Source organism: Drosophila takahashii, chromosome 2L (genome assembly GCF_030179915.1).
Source record: "Drosophila takahashii strain IR98-3 E-12201 chromosome 2L, DtakHiC1v2, whole genome shotgun sequence".
In the NCBI taxonomy this organism is placed as follows: domain Eukaryota; kingdom Metazoa; phylum Arthropoda; class Insecta; order Diptera; family Drosophilidae; genus Drosophila; species Drosophila takahashii.
In genome coordinates, this window is record NC_091678.1 from 15,709,775 (window position 1) to 15,737,727 (window position 27,953).

At 40.0% G+C, this 27,953-nt stretch overlaps 2 protein-coding genes across 10 annotated transcripts; one reads left to right on the forward strand and one right to left on the reverse strand.

Annotated features, from left to right (window-relative positions):
- The first annotated feature begins 39 nt into the window (after positions 1-39).
- Positions 40-27,940, forward strand: Ziz (dedicator of cytokinesis protein Ziz). 9 transcript variants are annotated; one of them, XM_070211713.1, is made up of 15 exons: positions 40-815; positions 4,241-4,282; positions 16,162-16,278; positions 16,377-16,912; positions 16,969-17,272; positions 17,839-18,660; positions 18,719-19,351; positions 19,407-19,742; positions 19,987-21,462; positions 21,520-23,130; positions 23,186-23,332; positions 25,909-26,119; positions 26,176-26,464; positions 26,533-26,651; positions 27,231-27,940. In XM_070211713.1, the coding sequence occupies exons 1-15, from the start codon at positions 720-722 to the stop codon at positions 27,317-27,319; spliced, it is 6,828 nt and encodes a 2,275-aa protein (XP_070067814.1). In that variant the 5' UTR covers positions 40-719; the 3' UTR covers positions 27,320-27,940. The 9 variants fall into 9 exon arrangements, 8 of the variants coding, with proteins under 8 accessions (XP_070067814.1, XP_070067810.1, XP_070067811.1 ...); XR_011417637.1 differs by having other exon boundaries at positions 41-815; positions 26,533-26,989; XM_070211709.1 differs by having other exon boundaries at positions 41-815; positions 26,533-26,765.
- LOC108062450 (uncharacterized) lies at positions 23,407-25,706 on the reverse strand. Its single transcript, XM_017149139.3, has 4 exons — positions 24,516-25,706; positions 23,922-24,452; positions 23,661-23,793; positions 23,407-23,602 (listed from the first exon to the last, which is right to left on the reverse strand). Exons 1-4 carry the CDS (start codon positions 25,475-25,477, stop codon positions 23,537-23,539), a joined length of 1,692 nt encoding a protein of 563 aa, XP_017004628.2. The 5' UTR covers positions 25,478-25,706; the 3' UTR covers positions 23,407-23,536.
- Positions 27,941-27,953: the final 13 nt, after the last annotated feature.

The following is a 27,953-nucleotide window of genomic DNA, read 5'->3' on the forward strand; positions in this document are numbered from 1 at the left end:
ACTGTCGCCCCAACAATTCGCGTCCCCCAAAAATCGGTGGATCTCGTTCGCGTGTGGAGCTCAGAGCTCCGTTAGCGGCAATTTGAAAAGATATACTTCGGGCCGTAAAAATTCGTTCAAACCGCCGCTGCAAAACTGAAAAAACACCTTAAACGCCAAACGCACGTAAATTACGAATAATCAACCAGATAATAAAAGTGTGTAAACAGCTGTGTCTAGCTCATTAAAATATATTGTTTATCATCTTACGGGATGCCAGAAGGCTGCTAAAAATATTTACCGTGGGTGTTTGTGTTTTTTTGCAAAAGGCGCCCCCTAATTTTCGCCAAAGGGGCGTGGGAATTTTAGCGTGCCTGTATTGGTGACTTGTGTATAACATGGATACGAAAGAATTTCGCAGATAAATCCTTTTACAACTAATTACAGTGCTGATTAAATAAACTTGTTAAATACGGTTAAAGTATTGCTGAAAGGTGAAAGAAAAGTCGGCGAAACAAGGATAACGCATTAGTCATCACAGGCAGCGACGTCGACTGCGCAGTCGGCAGCGCATCCTGACTGCGTGTGCCTGTGTGTGTGTGTCTCTCTCTCTATTTTTAAATTTTCGCCGGTTTCCGCACAAAAACAACAACAACGGCAACAGCACAGTGGGAGAGGACAAATAACAACAACAACAACTTGTTTGCTTGATCCGTGAAAGAGAGCAAGGAAGGAGCAGGATGGAGCGAAAATTTACGCGCGGTTTAAATAAGCTCGGCTCAGCGGTGCAAATGAGAGAGAATGTCTCTCAGCTGGTGCGTGAGAGCGCGGTTTTGGTAAGTTTTTAAATTCCCTTATTACACCTGCTTATCGCCATCTCGCTCACTCCCCTTGTGCTTTCACAATTCTATTTATTCGTATTCAGCAGTGCAGTTGTTGTTTCTCGTAAATATATATATTTTTGTGAGTGGGTGTGTCTCCAGTAATGCATGTCACCTTATGTTTTGTTTACCTTCCTTTTTTGTATTTTCTCTCGTAAAGCGTGGGGTGTTTGTATGCAGGCATTATAAATAAAAGAGAAATTATATAGAATTCGTCTGAATGCAAATGACTTTGTGTGTTGGGCGTTATTTGACAGAATTTCCCACTCTGAATCGCACATTTTCCTTTATTGCAACACAGTCCTAAACATACAGTTGTGGTCAAGATGTTAATTTAAATTATAAAATATTTGGAAATATTTTTTTTTTTTTTAATCGTTTTTATTTGTTGAAAATTATCTTTTATTTAAAAGTACCACTTGTTTAACAAACATCAAATTTATATGTCGATTGTGATTAAGTATTTTTTTGACCTATGCTGTACACATGGGCATGTTTTCTTATTTGGTTGGCATACATCCAAATACTTTGAATTTTAATAATATTTTCTTTTCACTTAGCACATATCATCGAGATCATAGCGTTTTATAAGGCAACGTATTTCCATTAGTTGTTGCATAAGAGAAGTCAACAATAAAATAGTTCTAGGAAAAGGGAAAACTTGTTCTTTATCTCATCGTAATTTTTTTCTTGGGTGTTGTAGATGAGAGACTCAAGAGACTCGATGTCGGTTTCTGAAGATTTTAGAAGAGAGGCCCCAAGAGAGAAGAATGCTTCAAGGCCGTGAGATTTAAAATTCCGGCAGCTTCCACTTTTGTTTATATTCATGTTGAGCGATAATGATGTTCGCTGTGGAATAAACACAGTAAAAATTCCCTAAGGGTGCTGTTTTGAGTGAGAGTAATATTTGATAAGGTCTCTAGCCACACATAAATATTTTAATCGCATAAAGTAAATTCATTTTAAACATACAACAACTTATGTTAATTATTTTTTTGAGAAAAACTTTTTGAATGGTCTTTTTAATTATGGAATGTTTACATACTTAAGGTGTGGAAGACACAGAAGGTCGAATGTATGTATATATTTTAGAGACATTTGACTGTGTTTCTGTAAATAATTTAAACAAGCATAAGCCTAGGGTGTGACTTCATTTTTTGGGGGCTTCGCCCACGTGTTGCCGTCTGAATAGATATCCGTATCTACTCATCTCCCTCTATTGATAGTACCCACTAATTGCATTATTACGGTCCCAAACGAAAATCATATTACAGCCGTCATTAGCCACGCTTCCAATGTCAATTAGAGTGTGTGTGGTTCTCGTTCCTCCTTCGCGTACTCCTAATTCAATTAGTGCGTAAAGTGAGAGTCGAAGCCAAAATGATAAGCAATTGTTGACTTACAGCGGCAATCAACAGGCCGACAGGCAATCAAACCATAATAAGCAACTGTCGATAGATAGAAATGTAGCTTCACCACCAATAAAAAGAAGAGTGGTTCGGCGGTTGAGTGGGTTGCAATGAGTGGTCCTCCTCGTTCAACCTGTAACGGGGTTTTGTACACTTCAAATGACAGTCTTTTTTGGTAAATTTCTCCCCCTCCAACCACATTAATTAAATATTTCGTCGGTTTAATGTAGTTCAGCGGGTCAAACTAATGGAGTTCCATATCCAAAAACATCAGTTCATTACTTAACCATAAGTTACATTGTTTTTTGGTTAATTTTTATGGCTCGCTTTCGGTTTACAAATGGAATTTTGTTTATGTGTTTTTGCCTTGTTTGTTTAAATACTTGTTAACTTATTGCCGCGCACATGTGCGGCATTTTGTTATACGATATCAGAGTAAATATCAAATGTGTGGTTTGCGTTAAAAATAATAGGGGTCTCAGAGAGGGAATCTGAAAGGGGCGACCGAGTAATTGAAAAGGTCTGGACTGGATGGAATTTCTTAGCATCAGCGATTTGCGACTTTGAAATGTATTTCGTTTTCCAATGGAATTTACATAATATAAGGTGAAGGAAACTTTAAGTAGTTAGCTAGCTACCAGCTGTTGAATAATTCAAACTCAAGGCTCTTTAGTAAAATACTAACTTAATTTAAACCATTAGAAAGTGTTTAAAAAATAGGCAGCCTTGATTTAGTATTTTTACATCCGCTTGTGTATTGCAACTGCAAAAAATGTTTGAATTGAGTTCTACAGCATAATTTTCGCACAATGTGATCCCCACAAAAAACCCGGATGATTTATGAGAATGAATTAGTTTTTTTTGTATCCCAATTCGGAAAGAATTTCAAGGCAGCTTCTACCTTTTATGTCATGACCTCATCTCCCAATTATGCTGAGCACCTCACTGCTATATAAAAAGATACACACTTTACTGAAGAGGTTCCTTATAAGTCGCAGAAAACGAGACCCAATTTTTAAATCTTAAAAATAAATAAACGGTAGTGGAGATTTGGCAAAATCGATTGTTATTCTTCATTTGTCTGATCAGTTATACTGTAATTACATTTTACATTATATAGCAAATTTGTTTAAGTGCTTATCATATTTATATTGTTTACTATGCTAGCTCTAAAACTTTCTGGGAATTTCCTCTGTTTAATGTTATTTTTATTGCTTTTGAAAGCTTCACGTGCAAAGTGCCCAAAAAGGGGTAAGAAGAAAATGTGTACTAGGAAGTGGAGTAGGTAAAATGGTCATGGCTCGAGTGCTCTTTTCGACTGACATTACCTTTTTGACATTGTGACATGTGGGGTGTATGCAATATTTAAAGTATTTTTAGTATTATGATTTTAAAAACGGATTTATTTTAAGATTATATTTAAATGTAATGTATTTAATTTACTTAAGATAATATTTAAAATTGTATTTCAGAAATCTTGTTGCTTGCCCATGCGTATGTTACTGTTAAACGTTTTAAGAATTGTATAAGAATTATTATTTTACAAGCCAAATCAGTTGTTTTTTTTATTCCAGGTCATTATCTATTCGTAAGCCACATATAAATGTAGCCTATTTAATTTTATTGTGCTTTTATTGTTAGTAGCTTGCTCTTTTTGCGCATCTCCTCTTTATTGTTTGTTTTCTGTATTCCATGATTCTATTCTGTGTGTCGGTCACCGTTTTTTCCTATTCCCCGCCGGAAATATCGTTTCGCAACTTTTATTTTTTGTTTGAGCTTTTCCCCGAGTTGACGTGTGTTGTCTGCGATTTAATGAGCGCCACTCTGCTCCGATTCTGTTTGTTCGGCGGGCGTGCTCAACATATCATGGTCATCTAACCGTATCCCTCATCCGATCAACCTTTGGCTATTAATAACAGAGCTTGTAATACTGACCCAAACATTTCCCCCTCTTTTTCTCTATCATTTTAGATGAACTGCACTGGCCGCTATCAGCGTAGCCTCTCCATTGCGGTAAAAATATATATTTTACGATAAAATATATGCTCTGAAAATATAAAATGTTGTAAAAATGTTCTTCGGCTGGTTTATAGAGATTTAACAAAAATGTATTGTGTGGAAGCAGTTCTTATGGTTTTCAACAAACATATAGCCTAAAGTATTTTTAAAGAAATTCTTCAGGCAAATAAATCAGAAACTTATATGTAGCTTTCAAAGTGGGTATTTTAGATATCATTTAAGGAATAACACAGGAACACAAAATTAAACTTTGTGAAATTTCCACGAACCATTTCAAGTTTTCCATGATATTTGGGTGCTCCTGAGTAAAAGTCCCATACAAAATTATTTTCCATCACCTACAGGTTCCGCGGTATAGCTAAGAATACAAAAAACCGATGTTTGCCGACATTTTGAATTACGTGGCCTATATAATTGGACCAACCTTTATTATTTTCGGTAGGACCTACTCTCAATACATCAAGGCATTCCTAAAAAATAGTCCCCATTGTGAACCATTGCCCATGTGTTTGGAATTCGACGCCAAAGTTGAAAATCCCAAAATTGTAGAGATTTTTCTGATGGAAAAACAATTCTGAGGATTAAATCTTGAATGGAAGTAATTTTAACTATTCATTGTATCTATTGTTCATTGTATGCTTTAATTTCGGTTTAAAGCGTTTTCATGAGAACATTTTATTGGATTTCTTATACTAATAAAACCGATTTTTTATTTCATTATCTACTCCTAGATGTTGTCAAATTTTAAAAAAGTCAAGGCATCCTACAGAATGGGAGTAAACATTTACATTTCTCTGTGTATGTTCAGTGAACGTATTTTAGTTTCTTAGTTCTAGAGGTTGCCATGACTTATTCAAAATTTGACAACATTTAGGAGTAGATAATGAAATAAAAAAATCGGTTTTATTAGTATAAGAAATCCAATAAAATGTTCTCATGAAAACGCTTTAAACCGAAATTAAAGCATACAATGAACAATAGATACAATGAATAGTTAAAATTACTTCCATTCAAGATTTAATCCTCAGAATTGTTTTTCCATCAGAAAAATCTCTACAATTTTGGGATTTTCAACTTTGGCGTCGAATTCCAAACACATGGGCAATGGTTCACAATGGGGACTATTTTTTAGGAATGCCTTGATGTATTGAGAGTAGGTCCTACCGAAAATAATAAAGGTTGGTCCAATTATATAGGCCACGTAATTCAAAATGTCGGCAAACATCGGTTTTTTGTATTCTTAGCTATACCGCGGAACCTGTAGGTGATGGAAAATAATTTTGTATGGGACTTTTACTCAGGAGCACCCAAATATCATGGAAAACTTGAAATGGTTCGTGGAAATTTTTGGCTGTGTACCTGTGTAATTAGACCCAAAATCTGAATTTTAAGTAAAGTTTTTAATTAAAAAGCTAAAGTTAAAAAATGTAAAAGAAAATCATTATATGTATATATCAAAGTATTTCATAATAGATATTACTTATTTTTCCGAGCATTACTTATATCTGGAGCAATGTCAGTTCATTTATATGCGTGGCTTTGCACCGACATCAACAATAACAATAATCTGTGACCTCAATGTGTCCTCCTTCGTTTTTGCCATTTTCCGAGCCTGGCGGCGACAAACTTTTATCGATTCCTCGATCTGACCTTGACTCTCTTCTCCGACTTTTCCGCCCCACTACCCATTTCATCTGCTCGACTTTTCACTCTCTCGTTATTTTTGATGGCGCTCCTTTTGCGGTCCGACTGCGTGATTAATTTTAATATGTCATGAGTATTTTAATTTGATTTTGCTGAAGAGATAAACTTTCTTTTATGCATATTTTCTCTACCGGCCAAACTAGGAAGAAGCTCGGCCGAGCAATTAAAACAGCAATGAACGACGACGATGATGCTAACTTTTTATGTTTATCGGTGCGACAGTCGTGTAAATATTGACATTGAAATCGTGCCTAGACCAGAACCGAACCTGAACCTGAAGCTGTACCTGTAGCTGGTACCTGAAACCGAATACCGAATCCGAGCCCCTACATCAAAAATAAAGTACGCCATCAAACTGGTCTCAAGTGAGAATGAGTCGCATTTTCCAGTTTTCCTATCGCATCGGCAGGTGCAATCAACCAGGCGGTTGAATGCGTTCTCCAGCCTGACTCATGGAAGACACCCATTAATTTTGTACTGCTAGGACGTAATAAGTGAATAATTAAGTATACAATTCGAAGGCAAACAATGGGTAGAACATTGTGGGTCATTAAAAAATGAAAACCCAACCGATAATGCAGTAAATAACTCTACTGCGCTTATGTAAATATAAATCAAATATATTCGAACTTAAATTTCTGTTTAGCGCTATCGAAAATATCGTTAGTAATATCGATGTTTGGCCAGCTCTAGCGTTCCATATAGTACATTCCTCCCCCACAATGAGTTGGCAATTTAGCGCAGAATAAACCTTCAATTTGTTTTGCTTAAATTAAATTGTTAAAATTTCTCTCTTGTTTGTCCGGCAAAATCAACAAGCCTCAAAGTAAATAAATAATTTTAGTTCTGCGGCTCTTAATCATTGTTTAAATTTATTTTCGACTATTTCATTGTTCGCAGTCGATGTATCAAGAATTTTATGGTCTGACCAAAATAAACAATATTTTTTTGCACACAACTCGTACACCTCCATTACTTCTCAGCCTTCATTCCAAACAAATTGATAGCATTTTAATGTACTAGATTTTTCTGCACTGATAAATTACTGGCAGACAAAGAGTATTAAACTGCGAAAACAAAGTTGCAAAAAACAGTGAATGAAGTAAATGTGAAAGAACCCAGAAAGGTGCCAAGTCAAGTGCTGATCATGGATGGGTTGTAAATTTGTAGGAGAAACTCTCCTCGGTGGAAGTGAAAGGTGTAAAGTATTGAGGAGATTTTCGTTGGTCGCGGTGTAAGCTTATCAAAAATAAGAAAAGGGAACTTCAAATGTTGTCACATGGCTTTGGAAGGGTCTTTTGTCTCTGCTCAGACGGTTTCTCTTTCTACATCGAAAGTTTAAGCGGTTTTCGGATGGTACTTACCTGTTTCCAGGTAATAATGGTAATAAATCGAAATTTTCTGTCTTTCCTCTTGTCTTTGATCTAGTTTTCTGAGAGCATTTTATAGAACAACTTAAGATTGTTTACTGTTTCATACTACTGCTTAAATATGTTCATCATTAAATAAACAAGTTGTCGTGATAATACCTTTATTTGGTTAATCTCTTAAATAATACAATAATATTAGATAAAAATGCATAATTAGCTTTAGATAATGAGATTAAGTACATTAGAAAACATAGTAAAAAATCATTGAATTAAACTAATTTAATTTATTTTCAAAAAAAATAATAATGGAATTAAATATTATTTTGGTAATTATCCGAGGAACCCATTAAAATGTTTAATGGACTCAAAAAAACTAAAAAATTTTAAATATACTTTTAACCACGCCGTCCTACACAGATGTACATCTCTATGTTCATGGCTTTGCCCACTCTACACCCACATTGAAATTACAACCTCCATTCAAGATAAATGTTCCACTCCACACAACTTTTTTGTTTATTTACGACAATTATTGTTGACAATTGTCTTCGTTTCTGTTGGAGTTGGTGCTGTTGCACTTTGCTCTATTGCATAATGAAAACAATTTTAGACCTCCCACTCCCAATTCAACTTTTCGCATTTCGATTCAACTTTGTTGCCGAGTTGTACTTGTTTACATCGAAATCATTTGCACATCGGACCCACCCTTACCATTCCCGCTGCACTTTGCTTATGGGATCTTTCATCTTAATAGAGAAACTAAATTTGCATAAATAGAAATTTGCACGGTTCATGGTGGAGAAAAAATGGGAATTCAAATGGTATTTCCAATATTAATTAAGTATTCGGTAATAAATTAATTTTGTTCATTATCATTCGGAATTAATATCATTATCATTCAGTAAATTAGTAAATTATTGTAAGAGGCAGTATACTTTTTTATAAAAAATTAAGGAAGTAAATAAATATATTTCAATTTGAAGATAACTTTGTTTTGGGTATTTAGAAAACAGTTGTTAATAATTTTATATGTTTTATAATTATTACTTATGGAATACTTTATTTTCTTGAGATAATATGTAAATAGTTTTTTCTCGGTGTGTATATTGATGCCATTGATTCTTCCACCCATATCAAACCGTTGGGCAAATATTTTATGCAAATGTCATTCACTTTTGGCCAGAAGCGCTAAGTAGGAAAAAAGGGTAAACGGCAGGGAGTGCGGGTGTCAGTAAGTTGTTAGCACTTGCTGACACACTTACTAACTGCAAAATAAAACAAAACAAAAACACAGACAACTACTACTAAACCAACTAAACTCGCTTCCGTTTGGCAATCACAATGTGCGAGCTTTGTGTTTGAAGTTCTGAGCAAATATCCAGTCGGAGTTTTGCGACTGTCGGTTCCACTGTATCTCATTCCCATTCGGTAAATGGGTAAAAAGGCTACTGGCATAGACGCAAACATTCATTTGACATGTCAGTAACCTTTATTTCTATCTGCATGTGTGATTTATTCTTTGTTCTGTGCAACTTTTGTAAGCGGAGGCCTTTGTTTTTTCGCAGAATGAAAGTTGCTATTGGGCATCGTTTCGAATGCCCTCAAAAAGACGGCACGAACTGCTGTTTCTCCGGGTTTCAGTTACTCGAAATGAGTAGTAACCGACAATATTTTGACATTTTGTGGCGGATTTTCTCTTTGAAGAGAGATGTTATAGGAAAATGATTGCGACGGATGGAAAATATATTTAATTGCTGTTTTTATAGATTTCTGACGAGTCACCAGTTTTTTTCCGAATAAAAAATGAAAATGAAGACATCAATTTTGATTCAAATTAGCTTTAATTCTACGATTTTTATCGTTGCTAGCAGGTCTTAAAATTAATTCATTGGCCATACTGTGCATTTTAATTTGCTAGTTAAAACCATATTAAAATTTGTTGTTGGATGCTTCAATTAAAATCCAAAAAACTGGGAAGGTGTTTTATGAGGTACGAAATTATTTTACACATACCTATTTTTGTAATAATAAAATTATAATAAAAAATGAAATTAAATTTAAATTGTAAATAAAATGAACACAACTTAAAAGATATTTTAATAATTTGACCTTATAATTTTTATAATTTTTTTATGTCTTCATTGTAAAGATTACAAATTTGAAGTAGCATAAAAACCACACAAAACACAGATATTTCTTTAAATCAAAAATAAACTCCCACAAATGCTGTTCTTTGAAAACTGGTTATCCAGCTTAGGTCCTCGAATTTGGCATTAAATGGCAAGACCGAAGATTATGAAATGGGTGTGTCGTGTGGCACTTGAGCTTTTGGCCAAATGCGAGTCTGTCGACCCCGGAGATTTCGTTTGGATCTCTCGACAATTGAGCAATTAATGAGAGACACTTGAATTTTACGATGGCCATTCGCCGCCGTGCAATTAACACATATTTCACACTCTCCCATTGCACACACAATGGAAAACCGACGCGACCATAAATGTAATTAGCTTGCCAGATTCTCGCCGCCGTCTTTTAACCGGCCTCTCGGCGTTGCGCAGACACATTGTACAATTGTAATTGAAAGTGCTAAGTACTTTTTAGAAAGCTGCCCCGGCCACACATGGCAGAATCCATCCATCCCATCCCATCCATCTCGCCACCCAATTTTCCACTGAAAACTGCACTGAAACTGTCAACTTTCCAAGTCCGAGGCTACTGTAAATGAGAAGATATCGGGGCTACTGTTGTCGGCAATTAAAGCATCTTCCACACAATATTCTTTCAGCAAATGTTTGTCGTTCGATTGTTTGGCTCTTTTACTCCAAAAATGTGTGTGCGCTTTTCTCGGCTTTTCTTTTACTTTCTTTTAGCGCCGTTCGATGGCCGATGGCTAATTATTCGCTGAACAACGAGACATGACCAAGAACTGGATACTGGGATGAGTTTCCTATATGATTATTTATCTGCCTCTCTTTCTCTATATTTTTTTGTGGACTTTTTTCTGCGTGGGAACTTTTTGTCTTTGTCTTTTGCCTTGGTTTTTCCACTGGCTTTTTTTTATCTTTTTGCCGTACTTGCTTTTCCTGCTTATAGGGCAATTATTTTTTTTTGCTAGTGCAGTCTTTTTTTTCCCCATTTTCCTCACATATTGTCTTCAAGGTTGTTTCTGGTTATTCTTGTACTTCTGGTTGAGTTGGCCAACACGAGTTGCCTGCAATGTGCAAAACAGTTCAGTTTTTGACCTTGACAGGTTAAAACCATTAAGGGTCTCAACCTGCTCCATTAGACAAACAAGTGTTTCTATGTCAAGTGAATTCTTATTATTTTTATATTTTTGAGAGAGAAGGAAAATCTTTAATTCTTTAATTTAATTCACAAATAAATATGAACTCTCTTAAATAAATTGATTAGCCTAATGAAGCTATAATTGTCCAAGAAATGAAAGTGTTGGCCTGAACTTATGCTTATTTAAACGGGTCTAAATCGGCGTCAGACATCATCGCCATCTGTGACTTACATAACGCCGATCGGCGGGCGATTAGTGCATAAATATCGAATAGTTATGCTATAGTTGTGTCGCTCTTATGATTTAAATGCCGCTTATGCAGACGACATTTCTCTGCCACATTTCCCTCATTGTGCGGACAACAAAAAGGCATCTAATGAATGCCGCTGCCAAAGTATTTACTTTGAATTGAACCGAGCTAATGGTAAGCTTCCTCATTTGTCCGGACATGCAAATTTGCCTACGAATCGGACTTGGAACTGGGTGAAATTCGTTGACCATTTTGAATAGAATATCTTGCTTAGAAAGTTCAACTTTTGCCCGGGCCATAAATTATTTAGTTGTATAACTAAATGCGAGAAATTTGTTGAGTTGGGTTTTTACACTGCTTACTTGGGTTTTCAGTTTTTATTTGTTTTTTTTTTAGCAACATGTTTGAGTGGTATGTCTGGAATGGGTAAGGAAAACTGCTGACTTGTCGCCACCTTAATGGGTGGGCCAGTTACAGATCTGCACTTGGCTTGGGTTTTTAATTTTATTTAAACATGTTGTTGGGTTCGTTGAACCAAGCGACAGTGAAACCCACCGAAGATGACCAAAACAAATATTTTACTGGGCTGAAACCAGTTTGCAAGTTGCAAATCCGATGACTGGACAAACCTCTCTCCTCCAGCTAAGCAACTGATAAGGAAAACTTTGCCTTTTTATTTATTCACACAGTAATATATAAAAAAGCGAAGTATATGCATTTTATCAGTACAATTCTTTTCATGCATTTCACGGCTCATGTTCGCTGGCAGGAAATCCCTGCATGGGCATAAATTTATGGAATTTATATGCCGCATTCCTATTGCTATCCCAGAACGGATGCCAGCTGCCGTTTTTCCATTGACCATACACTGCAAATAAACAAATCATAACATTTGTATACTTTTTGTTCCATTTATTTGTTTATGTAGTAATGGTATTTGATCGAAAACGCAAAATCCTAAATGAAACTGTACCAAAAAGCTGCGAGATGAAAACTTAACATAGAATATTGCAAAGCATATATAACTATTATAAAGATTGAGACCTCAACCTCAAACATTCCCCTATCTAAGCTTTTACCACTTACAATATGGAAATTTTTCAAAAAATTTCCATAAAAGCCCCTTGAAAAGTTTTTGAGTTAAGATACCCCTTACAAAGGCTCTCAAAAACTATATTCGTGTGGGTCAAAAGTTCACCAGACCCAGACACAACAAATCATATGCAATAAGCTAAGCTAAATTTAGTAACAATAATTCAGTGGCCACAAAATGCAAATCAGGAAGAGAATACTGTACAGTATAGACCACTTGAACGGTTTCCACTTCAAAGCGATATCCGAATGAGCCGAGCCGACATTTTGTGACCCTTTCCACCATTTCTTTACATTGCCTGAGTATATATAGCAGATATATATTGTAGATGGAAGGCATCTGCCGCATTGTTGCAATTTCAATTGATAAGCGAGGAAAATGAAGGGACACCAACTCAAGTGACATTCAAGACATGCCAGGGCCAATTGCTCTGGCAAAATCAATGAAAGTCAAGCCTTGTTTGGAGGGGGAATTGGGTGGTGAGGGGAGGCACGAGTGCCACTGTCTCTTGAGGCCTGGTCAATGTTTCACTGAAATATGCATAGATCGTCACGTTTTGCCTGCCGAGGCGCCTCAAACCGCTAACTTTAAATTGAAACTGGCTGCTGGCAAAGATAGTGATCAGAGATGCTGAAATGAAAAGACAAGATTTGGGAAATTGAAAATATTTTAATTTTGATTTTTTAAGGAATTTCGTCTAATAAAATATTTGTAAATTAATTCTAGTAATTTAAAGGTGCTTTATCAAATAATTTTAAATTAAATTCCTAGATTTTATTGCTTAAAACCACTTTGAATAAAATATATAATACGTGTGTAATTAAATTATTAGATTTTACTACTTGAAACTGATTTGAATTAAACACTTAAAACATTTGTAATTAAATTCCTAGATTTTCTTACTTGAAACCACTTTGAATTTATTTATTATATGTTGCGATGTTTTTAAACATAATTTCACATTATATCTTAATTAAATCCGTCAAAATGCCATTACTGTTCAACATAAAGTGGCTGATGGCTTCATATCATGGTCGATGGTGAATCTCTGAGGTCTTCACGCCTTGCTGGACCAGTTGTGCCTGATGAAATCTTCCACCGCAAATTTGCGTGTCTACTGATCGCCCACCATGCTGATGCAGTTTTCAGTCTTAAGTTTGGCTTTTAATTTATCGTTTGCCAAAACACACCCCTAAAAAAAAACAACCGAAATTGTTTGCCTAACTTTCTCGGCTTTTTTTTGGGCTGCCAAATTGATTTGGTAATTGGCCGATCGCTGATGAGTTTACCTTTTTTCTGCGTAATGCCCATGCACTTGTCGCATAGTCGTGAGGGAAGTTTTTACCTGTAGCTTTTTTTAGTTGAGACTGTCGCCGGTTTGCGGTTTTAATTACGCAAGCGGCGACGTCTGCCAATTTGCATGCAGTGCGTGCCAAGAGGCGAAATGGAGGAGCCTCTAGGAAAAGGCCCGAACCTGAGCTCACAATGGAAAATGCTTTCCCCCAAGCTCGAGCCCAAAAGTGGCTAAGTGGGCGAGTGCATTGACATTGCAGCTCTTAACGGCGAAGGGGGGAGGTCCGGCGGGCCACTTATGTGGGCGTGGCTGGGCACGAAATGCATACGAGTGGAATCAGGGCCAAAGCCAAGGTTTTGCCAGTGGCACAACCTGACAGCTGTTATAGATAGATTGATTACCTGTCAATATTTTATAGATTTTTAGAGTACAGTTAAAAATGTGTTTAGAAAACTTGAAACATTTTGTAGGTTAAACGTTTAAAACTAGAAAGTTAACCTCTAAACATTTGACCCTGTTAACTGAAAAGAAATAAATTAAATGTATTTTTAAAAAGGCTGAAAGGAATGAGAATTTAAAGAATTTATTTTTAAGTTAAGCACCAAAAGTTTTTTTCTTATTTTTGGTTTCTGACATTTCTAAAAAATATTTTTATAATATTTTCTTTAAAATTGCTAATTTATTAAAAAGCCTAATTGGGCTATTCATATTATTAAATCCAATATTAAAGTTTATTCTCTTCGCAATAACATTTCCCAACCTATGACAATCCTTTCCCCAATGTCGCCACATATCCTCAGTTAAATGCCCTTTTCCCATGGCCTGAATTGACCTGTATCTTCCTGAACTGAACCAAGCCCAAGAACAAAACAGAAAACAAGCCCACACACCTCGAATTTCGAGAAAACAATAAAATGACAGCACATCCGACAGTCGACTGAAATGGATATGCCGAAACGGAAGTGGCACTTTAACTCTCCACGGACATGTCATAAAGGGTGGGGTCACAGGTTGGGTCACACTCCTCACAACACAGATACACTATGGTTCTTCATCATCACCTTGCGAAATCCAAGACGCAAAAAATTCGAAAATATCAACAACTGCCTGCGGGGGCTAAGAAATGCAAAATGCTAAAATGTTCAAATGTTTAAACGAAATGAATTTGTTTATGCCAAGTGGCAGACATGGAAAATATCATTACACAAAGGGGGAGAAGAGATGGCATCCGTTTTGTAATGCGGTCAAGGTCTCTTCTGTGTGGGGGCGTGAAAAAAAGAACCGAGCTCGCACATCACAAAGTAACCATAAATTTATGCACTCAAAATAAAATTAACCCTAAAGTCAAGGAAATCGCCCTACTTTTGTCTTCAAGACAAGCTCGCCCTAAATTTTAGGGTCACATTTTTCTATATTTTTGATTTTTTTTGACGACATATTTCTAAATTTTAGGGTAATTTTACTAAATTTAAGGGCAAAAATTTCTAAAAAGTAGGAAATTTTCCTAAAAAACAGAAATTAAAAACAAAACAAAAAAACATGTTCAATCATGATTTTTTTTGTATATACGTTTGTATTATGTACTCCTCCCTATATACATATGCAGGCGTTGTGTCTCTTGAATATTGTGAATGTTAAAGGTTATGTATTTATTTTTATGTATTTGCGCTTGGATTTCTTATCTAACCAAAGCCAAATGTGGTTGTAAATGTGGACTACGGGACTGCGGAAGATTGGGAATGTACAAATTATGATTAGTTAATATTTTATGTTCATGAAAAAAAACTTACAATTTTTACTTGTCCGTCGTGAGAATCGAACCCGGGTCTCCCGCGCGAGGAGCGAATGGCCTACATACTGGGCCATTGTAGCACTTAAACTTGCTGTGGCAAACCGAGCATTGTATGTAAAGGGTGAAGCATACAACACATTTGAATACTAATTGCATAATTTTGACCATTCGCGTTTTACTTATTTACATACGTATATACATATGTATATATTTATGCTAACGCAATTTATATTATGTGTAGTATATAGTAAATAGCTGAATATAAACCTAATTATTTTTAGTTTACTGCTTGCCATTAATTAAAAAAGGAATAAAAAAAAAGTAAAAAAATAAATAAAAATAAAAAAAAAAAAAAATAAAATAAAATAACTTTAAAAAAAAAGGTTAAAAAATTTTGCTCTTGGACTCGAACCCGCGTCGATTCGATTGCTAACCAAGTGCTTTAACGGTCTGCGCCACGAGTACAGCCAGCCGGCAGCTGACAAGTTCTGGCATTGAACATTTTGGTGTGCCAGAGCATGTGAAAACAACTATTTCTATTTTTTAGAAAAACTTTCTACTTTTTAGGAAATGTTTCTATTATTTAGGGTTAGCTTAATTTTAGGGTTAGGGCACTCATTCTTAGAAAAGGTGTTGCCAAAATATTTTATTATTTTCGTTTGCCTTTCTATTTTTCAGAAAATAATTTCTAATTTTAAGGGCATTTTTTCTAGATTTTAGGGTGATTTTAGTTCATGGTAACCATTTTCTACATTTAAGAAAAACTTCCTGGATTTAAGGAAAACTTTCTTGACTTAAGAAAAATTTCCTAAGATTTAGAAATAACTTTCTTGTATTTAGAAAAAAGAAATTTTAAAGGCGATTTTCTAAAATTTAGGGTTAAATTTATTTTGAGTGTGGCGTGCGTTGTATCGATAAATCTTTCAAAATCCGTCTGCATTCGGGAATGGATAACATTTGGGCATTATGTTTTTCGGGGAGTACTATTAATAGAGACCTCTGCTTTTACAAGTGGCCCGCATAAATTAGCGAACAAACATTTTGAAAAGAAAACAGTATACTTATCTCAATCTTTTTATTTCAGAACAAGCCACTCGTCGTGGAGCCGATCGACTTCGAAGCCTTTATAGCTAAAAATAAAACTGTTATCCAAAATGATCCACAGAGGGAGCTGCTCATCTATCCCGCCGATGATGTCTCGGTACGTAGACAAATATGTTCTTCACTAAAATGGGCATTGGGGAGCTTTTCTGGAAACCCAAACTAATAAATATCTATATCTATACTCTGTCCCGATAGGAGATTATTATGCCGCGTAAGCAGCGCACCAATGCCAAGTCAGTGGCCGACAGATTCGATCCTCCCAACGAGGCGATCGTGTGCCCACTCCATGGTCCATCCATAATTGCGAATGGAAATGGGCACAGTCAAGTGAGTCGACAGGGAAGCCTTCAGTCAAACGGGAGTCACCACAATGGAAATGGCAATGGACACACCAGCAGCAGCAGTAGCAGCAGCTTGAGCAATTCCAATGGTCATGGCCAACTCTCCAGAAAGAGTTCACAGTGCTCGAATGGCTCGTCCAGTCACAAGGATTCCTCGTATGAGTCAGCCCTGTCCTCCATCACGCTCCGTTCGCACCTGGCTCAGCCGGAGGAGGTGGATGAGTTTGCGGACGATGGCCATGGCGAGGATATGATCGATGGACAGCCTCACGGATCCAGAGCCGAATGCACCCGATTCACACGGCAGGCTTTGTACACCTATAGAGCAAAGAACCACTTGATTCACTATAAATATAATGCGTATGGTGGAAATTGCCATGATCTGCCCAGGTAAATATGGTATAATACTAATATTTAACCCTATTTCAACAACTATTTTGTTTTAGCATCTCGCCTGCCGAGGAACTGCTGGAGGAGGTCTATGAAATCGATGCAGATCAGGATCGCATTGACGAGCAGATGACTCGCTCCCAGGCGGATACCATTACCAAACAGGGTTATCTCCTGAAAGGACCCGATTCGGCCTCCGATCGAATGTTTGCGAATATTGGCAACAAGTCGTTTAAGCGTCGCTATTGCTATTTGCGGCAGGAGATTGATGGGACCTACATATTGGAACTGCACAAGGACGAGAAGCAGGGCGAAGCCAAAGCCACTATAGTCATGGATTTCTGCACCGATGTGGTGCAGGTGAGTGTTTAAATAAATAACAAGAAAAGAAGCTAGCTTCGGCCAGCCGAAGCTTATATACCCTTGCAGATAAAGTAAATACCTATAGTTTAATGCTCACTCGGTGCAGTTCCAGGGAATCCAGATTCAGCGTGTCTAATTTTAAAATTTTGTTTTTAAGTTGTCAAAAATCAAAACGCCTACTTCCTACAAAGTTACAAAGAATTTTCTTATATTTGTTTGAATATTCCTGTGTGAGCCTTAAGATATAGTGGTCCGATCCGCCTCGCTCCGACATATGTACTACCTGCAATAGAAAGAAGACTTTCGCGAAATTTTCATCGCGATAGATTTAAAACTGAGAGACTAGTTCGCATAGAAACGGACAGACGGACAGACAGACAGACGGACAGACGGACATGGCTAGATAGACTCGTCTATTGGTGCTGATCAAGAATATATATACTTTATGTGGTCGGAAACGTCTCCTTCACTGCGTTGCAAACATCTGACTGAAATTATAATACCCTCTGCAAGGGTATAAAAATCTTATAAAGTCTGAAATAATCTGAATTACTTCATTATAGAATCCCAAACGTGGTCGTTTTTGCTTTGAACTCCGCATGACAACGGGCCATAAATCCTTTACCCTGGCCGCCGAGAACGAGCAGGACTTTAAGGACTGGCTTAGCAAAATCAACTCGGTGCTAGCCCAAAATCGTGCTCAGGAAGAGAAGCGAAATGCTTCTCTGGAGCGTCAGCCCTCCATCGGTTCGAATCCAGGCCCCCAGCTGCAGCCACCGGCAATGGAACCCCCAACATTTGGCACCCTCAAAGGTTTAGATCAATCACTGCATCCCCAATTGATGAAGTACGGCAGGGAAACAGATCACTCGATTGCCTTGGCCAGGAGGGAACAACGCCGTCGGTTATTCGCCTGCTATCAGTCGCCAGCCAAGAGCAGCGGTAGTGATAATGTAGAGCAGTATCGCGAGCACTTTGGCACACGGCTACTGCTCACCTGCCACAACCTGCGTTTCCGGCTGCAGTGCATCCCGCAGGACGAGGGCTCGGCGGCTGGAGTTGAACAGCAAGTGGAGCCCTATATCACCAGCCTGGCTTTGTACGATGCCAAGGCGAATCGAAAGTTGAGCGAGAACTTTTACTTCAACGTGAATGAGCAATGGGCAGCCCAGTTATTGCCGAATACTCCAGTTCCTTCGTCGGTGGCTGGTTGTGGAGTTCCTCGAAAGTCGGCGGAGGGCGATGAAAGGAGCTCTGCCTCCCAGGCACCGCACTCCCTATTCGATGGAGTCTCCGCCGAGTTGCTGCGATCGAATCGCCAGCAATTTCAGCAGCTCAGACAGTGTATGCTTTCTGTGACTGCCCCACATGCCGATATCTATTTGGTTGGTATACATATTTGTTATCTTAATAATAATATTAATAAAATCTTTAATCTAACAGGTGGTGCGAGTGGAGAAACTTCTGCAATCTGGAATAGCTCAGGCTGCAGAACCCTATCTAAAAGCTGGCAAGGATCCCAAGTTGGGTCAGAAAGTCTACAAGGCGGCAAAGAGTTGTGCTCAGCACATTGGGCACTATAGACAGCCTTTTGCCTGGGCAGCAAGACCTCTGTTCAAGCAATACAGCCACGAATTGGATGTAGATCCCAAAAGAGAGTTCGAATTCAGTCCCATTTACCGCCAGGAATTACCCAAACTGAGAGACGATGAACTCCTCAAGCTGTTGATCGATTACCGCAAGCCGGAGAAACTGAGCAAACTAACCATCATTCCTGGTAGCCTGAAGATGCAGATGCAGTTTCTGGACCAAACGACGCCGTGTGGCTTAAGTAAATCCCTGGCTCCTTTGTCCACTTTTAGTCCAAATTCCAAGCAATCGCCCACTGTCGAGTTGGCCGAATTCCAGAGCCAAAGTGAACGGGATGCGCATCCTTATACGAGTTTCTGCAACCACCTCTATGTGTATCCCTTGAGTTTGCAGTTCGACAGCCAGAAATTATTCTCGCGAGCCAGAAACATCACGGTTGTGGTGGAGCTACGGGATGGCGATGGGGAGTACAGCAAACCTTTGAAGGTAAAAAGCGAATATTTGTTTTTTAAAAATTTATATTAAATTCCCTTGATTGCAGTGCATCTATGGTCGCCCTGGCCAGGACCTTTTGGTATCCCAGATAGCCTGCCCGGTGCTTCATCACAATGTCACGCCCACTTGGTACGAGGAGATCAAGCTACGACTTCCTTTGGGTCTTTTTCCGGAACACCACCTGCTCTTCTCCTTTTACCATGTTTCCTGCAATCTGAGCAAGAAAAGGGATGCCCATGCGGCTTTTGAGACACCTATCGGATATGCTTGGCTGCCGTTGCTTCAGAAGAATCGCATTTGCTTGGAGGAACAGCAGCTACCGGTGGCTGCCACTTTGCCAGTGGGCTATCTCTCGATTCAGCCCCTGGGATGGGGCAAGGGGGTAAGTTATAGACGTCGTGTGCTTCGCTCAGCCGTTCATCAACTCATGAATTGTTTGTTTTGTCTCTTACCCAAACATACCCATATACCACATACCCATCCATTCATTCCCTGGCTTGCCAACTAACCTGTGCTCTCTTTCTGTGTTTTTTTCTCCGCACTGATCTGCATGCTTACTGCACCACCACCACCAATACCAACCACAACCCTCCCTTGGCTGCCTACAAACCCTTCCAATTTCTCAGCAGAACTGCGGACCGGATATTCAGTGGATTGATAATCAGAGGAATCTCTACACGGTGGGATTGCGTCTGGATTCCACGGTTCTTACGGCCGATCAGCACTTGCATAACTTTTTTGGACACTGCGAGAGATTACTGGAGGGTGGAAAAACTGGAGCTGTGCCGGCGGAAACGGAAACCTGCAAGATTTTGAAAGCAGCCCACGCCATCGATATGAAGTCGCTGATTAACTATCTACCTACGCTACTCAATGAGCTCTTCACTCTGCTTGTTCACACTCAGTCCGAAGAAATAGGCTTAAATGTGATCCGATTGATAACGAACATTATCCATTTGATAAGCGATCAGGCTAAGAGAGCCGATCTCTTGGCAGCCTATGTGAAATATGTGTTTCATGCACCCTACTACAGCCAGCAAACTGCTAGGCAGAGGACAGTCCATGGAGAACTCTGCAGGCACTTGCCGTACCTCCTGAATCCCAGTAATCCCGATTTCCTGATCGTCAACAAATTCATGAGATACTCCTCGATATTCTTCGATCTAATTGTAAAGAGTATGGCCCAACATTTGCTGGCCACTGGCAGGATTCGAATGCTGCGCAACGAGCGGTTTCCCAAGGAGTATGCCGATCGGGTGGAGCAATTGATCAAAGCTTTAATGCCCTACATAACCACTCGATTTGAGGATTTGGGCGAGGAAACGAATCTGCTGAATCGCTCCTTGTCTAAATTTGTGCGCCAGTGTCTGACTTACATGGACAGGGGATTTGTCTTTCGATTGATTCGCTGTTACATGGGAGAGTTTTCGCCTGGCAATCCGCGGATACTCCACGAATACAAGTTCAACTTTCTGCAAGAGATTTGCCAGCATGAGCACTATGTACCGCTTAATCTGCCATTTGTTCTGAATCCGAAGAACAGACCTCCCGAAATGATGCAGCACTTTACTCTTTCCGAGCAATTCTGCAGGCAGCATTTCCTATCGGGACTGCTGCTCCAGGAACTAAAGAGTAGTCTCAATGAAGTGGGTCATGTAAGGCGACATGGTCTGGGAATCTTCAAGGATCTCCTGGCCAAGCACGAGTTGGATAACCGATATCAGCAGAGGGGTCAGCTCTCTAGGATCGCCCTGCTCTATGTTCCCTGGCTGGGCGTTGTGATGGACAACATCCACCGGATTGATGACTTGTCGGAGTCTGGAGCCTGTACGCCCAATGGTCATGTTTATGCGGACTCTGCTTCCTACACCAAGCGCTTGAGTTGCTCTAGTAGCTATGTATTCAGCAAGGACTCCTCCACTTTTGGCTCCTTGACTTCGACTCCGCGTTCGAAGAATCGACTGACCGTGCACTGCGATCAGCCGAGTCCATATCGCACTTCGGTTCACATCAAGGAGCACAACTACTTGGCTGCCATCGCTGGGCAGCCCATCAGCAATGGCATCTCCAATCTCTCACTTAATTCGAATACGGATTCGGGGGTGAGTTTTGGGTGTATTAAAAATAAATCCCACTAAAACATGCATCCCTATTTTCAGCACTCACAGGACACCACCACAATTGGAGCCTACACCAATGGAGATACAGATGTGGCCCTGAGGAATGGACACAATCGCTCGGTGAGCGTCACCCATGCACAGATCCTCTCCCGTTGCGATAAATTCAGTTCCGTGGAGAGCAAGGACCTTCTCCTGGGCTTCTTGTTCATCATCAAGCACCTCTCGCAGGACCAAATGGTGGGCTGGTGGCAGAACTGCAATGAATCCGAGACCCTGCAGTTTCTCTCCATTCTGGATCTCTGCCTCCTCCAATTTCGCTATGTGGGCAAGAAAAGTGTGGTGATAACTTCGGATACCCGGCAAGGACGTTTGGCTAAGGCCAACACTCTGCCAGCAAGGACACAACCACCCACAGGGTTGGAAAATGGCAACCAGGAACAGCAGCCAAATAGTGGAACTCTGAATCAAACCAGGGAACATCTCCTGGAGGACATGGATACTCTGGCTAGGAGTCAATTGGCTCTTTATGAGTCTAATTTGGCCACCGAAGTGGGCATGATAATATTGGATTGCTTGGGGATGTATGTCCTGCAATTCAGGCAACTCCTGGCAGACAGCTTAATCCTGCCCAAAGTGGCAAGGGTTTACCTGAGATTCCTGCAGTTGGGCCAATCGGAAAGGCTCTCCAAACACGTCTTCGCTGCCTTGAGAGCGTTTATCAACAACTATGCAATGGCCCTGTTCAAAGGCAATGCCATGTTGTGTGGTCAGATGGTTTATGAGCTCCTGAAGGCCTGCGATAGTCGCCTGGTGGAGATTCGCCACGAATCTTGTGCGGTTTTATACCTTCTCATGCGCAGTAACTTTGAGTTCAGTGGCAGGAAAGCTCTGACGCGAGTGCATCTGCAAGTTATAATCTCAGTATCGCAGATGATTGGCAACGTAATCGGGCTGAACAATGCCAGGTTTCAGGAGAGCCTGTCCATCATCAATAGCTATGCGAATAGCGATAAGGCGATGAAGGGCACCGGTTTCCCCATGGAGGTCAAGGATTTAACGCGACGAGTTCGAACTGTGCTCATGGCAACTGCCCAAATGCAGGCTCACCACATGGATCCTGAAAGGTTGCTGGAACTGCAGCATTCCTTGGCCAATTCATATGCCTCCACGCCAGAGCTCCGGCACACTTGGCTGGTGACCATGGCCAGAAATCACGAGCAGAATGGAAACTTTTCGGAGTCCGCCTGTTGTCATCTCCATATAGCTGCTTTGATGTGCGAATATCTGCGCTTGAGAGGTGGTTGCTCTCTTAGTTGGTCATCAACTGCTTTCGGGAAGATATCTAGGAATATACCCCTAGATGAGCAGGGCCTGAAACTGGATGCCGGTGCTCAGGACTCGCAGTACACAGAACAAATGCTCCTGGAGCAACTGAAGCAGTGTGCCGATTTCTTGGACCGCGCCGAAAGATTCGAGTGCCTCGGAGAGCTCTACAAACTCATCCTGCCCATGTACGAAAGGGATCGCAGTTACCTAGACCTGGCCCACTGCTACGAACATCTCACCCAAGCCTATAATAAAATCGTAGAGGTGAATCGTTCAGGAAAGCGAATGTTGGGTCGCTTTTACCGAGTCGTCTTCTATGGAATGGTGAGCTAATTCACAGTAAGTTGTGGTCTTAAATAATATTTATTTCTATTTTTAGATGTACTTTGAAGAGGATCATGCCATCGAGTACGTGTACAAGGAGCCAAAGCTAACTTCGCTGAGCGAAATCTCCGAGCGACTGGCGAAACAGTACAAGGAGAAGTTTGGAGCCGATGTGGTCAAGATGATCATGGACTCGTCACCGGTAAGTGAATTTATATGAACGTTATTTATTAATTAATCAATTCCAAACCCGTAACCATCAAAACAGGCAAATCGAAGTTTTTTTGATTATATTTTTGTCTAAAGAGTGAGATAAAGAAGCAAAGTATTTTTGCTGGTCTATTGAGTTTTGACAAACAATTATATTTTAAAGCGAAGCAACAAATCCATATAATCCATCTGCAAATCATTTGAACAGATATTCATTATAGAGCAGATCCGAATCGCTGTCGCCGCGCATCAGGCTCATTCGCTAGAAATAAATTACAGAGTTTTATAATTATAGTTATACAATTGAATGATAAATTTACCCGCTTAACCTCCGTTTGACGCATCATGGAAGCATTTGTGCTTCTTGGAATCATTCGCTGCGAGGTGCCGTGGGGCTGCTTTGAATTGGACATGCCCATTCTATTGGTCACGGCACTTTTGCCCGCCTTGCAACTAAGGGAAATTGTTAATAGTAGTTTTTTAGTATATCAGGGAGGCGTATTATTTTACAAACTATTCAAAATATTTTATGAAATCAAATTACTTCATGTTGCTGTGATTTAAAAGGGATATGAACTCACGTATGATTTGACTGCTGTTTCTGTACTGAGGTACTGGCTTTTCCTGGCCTGGTCACGCGACCTGCTGCAACTGCTGACATATTGCCCGACTGCTGATAAACACATCCCGATTTCGCAGCAGCCAACCTATTTTGCTTGCGTGGTGCACCGTGTGGACATGGATCTATTTGGACCTTCCGTTGGGTAGTAGATCCGCCCGGAATATGAACACCAATCGCAGTGGAACGAAATCTCTGAATGGTTGAAGGGGTGGCCTGTACCGGCTGCATCATGGAACGGCCGAAAACCGAACTTCTGTGAGCTTGTGGTCCGTTCTGGAGGCCACTTGATCCTGGTCCTCGGGCAGAGCATTTGGCCTTGGCCGATTTGTAGACCCGGGGAAAGGAGGACGGCACACTGTTGGTTATCACAGATTTGGCCGGCATTGTTTGTGATACGTCTAAATGAAAGTCTTCTACCATCATGGGCTCAGTACTTTGCTCAGCCTCATTTAGCTGGTTGACCAACTGAGATCCCTCGGAATCTTCGTACCTGAAATGATGTAAAAGTTCTATAAAGTTCTTCAGTTAAAGCTACTTTCCATTTAAGGCTCACCTGTAAAGATTTCCCCTAACATATTCCATTGGAATCGATGGGCCGACACTTTCTCTCGGCGGTGAGCTGATCAACTGGGACTCGTCATCTCCTGCATAAGCATCTGCCTCCACATCTGGTTTCCTACCATTGTTGGACATGCAAACGGTGACACTAGAAGACTGTGCCGTGGGTGGTGGGACCACTGTGCTCACTCTGCTAGCAGATCGATTAATGGGAATCTGATCCCGACTAACAATCAATCCGAGCCTGTGGCACAACTCCTTGAAGGCCTTGTGAGTAACCAAGTCTTGATAGCTCATCGGTTCCGTGAAGGTGAAGAAGTTCTCGAAGGCCTTGATGCCCTCGATCTGGTGCTCGATTTCCACCTCCGTGTAGCTGCGATTGGAGCACAAGGTGCACCTGGGACAGACGGAACCATCTCCGCTAATCTCATACTTCTCGCTCAGAAGGTCGTTAACCCGAATTAGAAACTGGGCCACCAGAACGCTCTCAGGTCTGCTGGCCAGCTTTTCCTGATCGCCCACAGCCAGTCGGAGGCTCTGGCGCTCGTGGAAGATGGGACTAATCGAATCCGGAGGCTGTAGCTGGTGGACCGGCTGCTTTGCGGTGAATGTCATGCTGAGACCTTGGCCACCTGGTAACAAACCCACCGAGATCTCGTCCAGAGGCATTTGTTCATCTCCCAATTGGCTGAGGAACTCGAAGATCTGACGCTGGAAATAGAATCCATTTTCTGCACGATTCACGGCATCGCCAACGATTTCGGGTTTCGGTAATGTTGTAGTTGATGTCGCCTCCGTTTTGGTTTCTGCACTTGGAAACTGGCGATAAGAGGGCACGAACTCCACCGCGTTCGGATTGAGAGAGTACTCCGGTACACACGGAATCGGACTCTGATGCGGCATCCTTACCAATCCCAGACCCATCCCATGCGACGGGAAGGCGAAGATCTGCTCCATAACGGAAACAGACGGGGAACTGGTGAATACTGACTGGATGTCCGGCGATCTGATGAACTGGTGGTTTGTGCCAAATATCTGAACGCGAACTGTATACAAAATTTGGATACTACTGCGGCTCTAGTGTACGGACAGTGGTTGTTGTATAAAAATAACAAACAATTTACTAGTAACTAGTAAAGTTGTTGAATTGTTTGAACTACATCGGTTGAGGGTAGGAGTGATATTCTGATTTTTCCCTAAGTGACGACTTGATTTCAAAGTCACGGGCATAGCGAATAAATGTTGTATTTTATAAACAAATATTATTTTATTTTTTTAACTAGTGTAATTAATTTACTAGATTTAAAGCCGCTTTTCTCATTGAAAATGTACATTTTTACATTATATATTTTAATATTTTATAAATCCACCTTACTATTTTTTTTCAGGTTAAAGTGGACGAATTGGATGCCAAACTTGCCTACATACAGGTCACCCATGTGATTCCGTTCTTCTCCAAAGACGAGCTTGACCAGCGGCTCAATGAATTCGAGCAGAATCATGATGTGGACACTTTTATGTACGAAACCCCGTTCACCAAATCGGGAGCAGCCCGTGGCAGCGTAGAAGAGCAATGGAAACGCAAGACAGTTATAAAAAGTATGAAATATCTTCTTTACATTTTACAATAAATATTACCTCTTTTATCTTCGCAGCTCAATATTCCTTCCCCTACGTTCTCAAACGTATACCCGTAAAATCCCGCGAAATCATCGAACTTAGTCCCATTGAGGTGGCGATCGATGAGATGCAATCCAAGGTTTCAGAGCTGGAGGAGATTATTCTCCCGCCAGCCGATGTGAAGAAGTTGCAGCTGCGTCTGCAGGGAAGTGTGGCGGTGACGGTAAATGCCGGTCCTTTGGCCTACGCCCATGCCTTCCTCGATGCAAAGGTGGTCAATAACTTTTCACTGGATCGCGTTGGAGATCTTAAGGACGTCTTTCGGTATGTTACAACCTAAATAGTTTACAAATTCAAATCGCTTTTTATTAATTGGGTGTTTTCCTTTGCAGCGACTTTATTGTGGTCTGCCAGAAGGCTCTGTTCCTCAACGAGCGGATCATCAGCGCGGACCAGAAGGAGTACCATCATGTGCTGAAGGAGAACTACGAGAAGCTGTGCCTGGCGCTCAGTGAGTTGCTCGACGACGAGTCCTTCCAGCCGCTCGGCGACGATGCCGACAGCATAAACCAGCGCAACAGCATGGCTTTGTTCAATGCGATCAGTGGCGCCTCCCATAACTCAAGTACTGCTTAAGTTCAACAAAATTCAGAAACTCAGTCACCCACACGCACAGCTAACCAAACAAATGTTGATTACCGAATGTATTCAAATAACACGAGCCTGTGACGTAGGCGTAGATAGCGTAAAGCGTTAGCGTAACCACAACGTAGTCGTAACATAGACTCTATTGGTGTTCCCTTGTTTGATGTTGTCGTTGAATTTGAAATTGAAATTGTCTTGCGGCAGGTAAAGCTCGATGTTGGGCTCAACGGTTTGAGTCTCGGCTGAGGGAATGCGCACGTGACTAACCCCACAAAAAAAGAAAAACTAAAACAAACCCAAATTTGGTGGCTATTAATCCGAACCCAGACTAACCGCAACCGCTTAATGACAAAATTTGGCTAACCTAAGCTAACTATACGTTCTGTGACCCCCTCCCAAAGCTTTTCCATTTTGTATTAACGAGTTTGTAATTCTCCCTTTTTAGGACCGTATTTTGTTGAGCAAAATACCAGCAACAACACCCACCACCACAGTTCCCACATAAACACACAGAACTCCACACACCATTCATAACCGATAACCGAACTATATATTCTGTGCTAAACGACCAGTTCCATAAGTTCCAGTTAACCGAAATCACTTGTTAATTTCTATGACTAGGCCTAAGCGACTATGTTTTAAATTACCTATTGATTGTTGTTAGATTTTTATGTTGACCGATTTGATTTATTTTGATTTCTCATTTACAATTGTGTAATATATCTGTATAACCTTTCATAGCATGCCTGAAAATTGATAGATGCCGAATCTAGTTTTTAATTTAGTTTTAAGATTTTCTACTATGATTATTTTTTATTTTGACAGATTTCTGTACATTTTTGATTTCATTTTAGTAGGCTATCTGCAACCTGTACCAGTTACTTTATTAGATCAAATCTGCTAACGTTTGTGTCTTCTTCAAATCTCGAAATGGCTAAAGAATCGTTTAATAACTTAATTATTCCTAAACGTAAATGAAATTAGTTTTAGTGTTAACAAACTAGACAAATAAGTTCCCGCAAGCAACAGAACTTACCAAAGTATTCAGATAAAGGAAATACCTATTAAACAGATCTACGGATATATATTTACATACGTGCATTTTCTAGTGAAATCGTATAAAGAACTAAATACAAATATATGCATTAAATGTTAGAGCAAAAGCGTT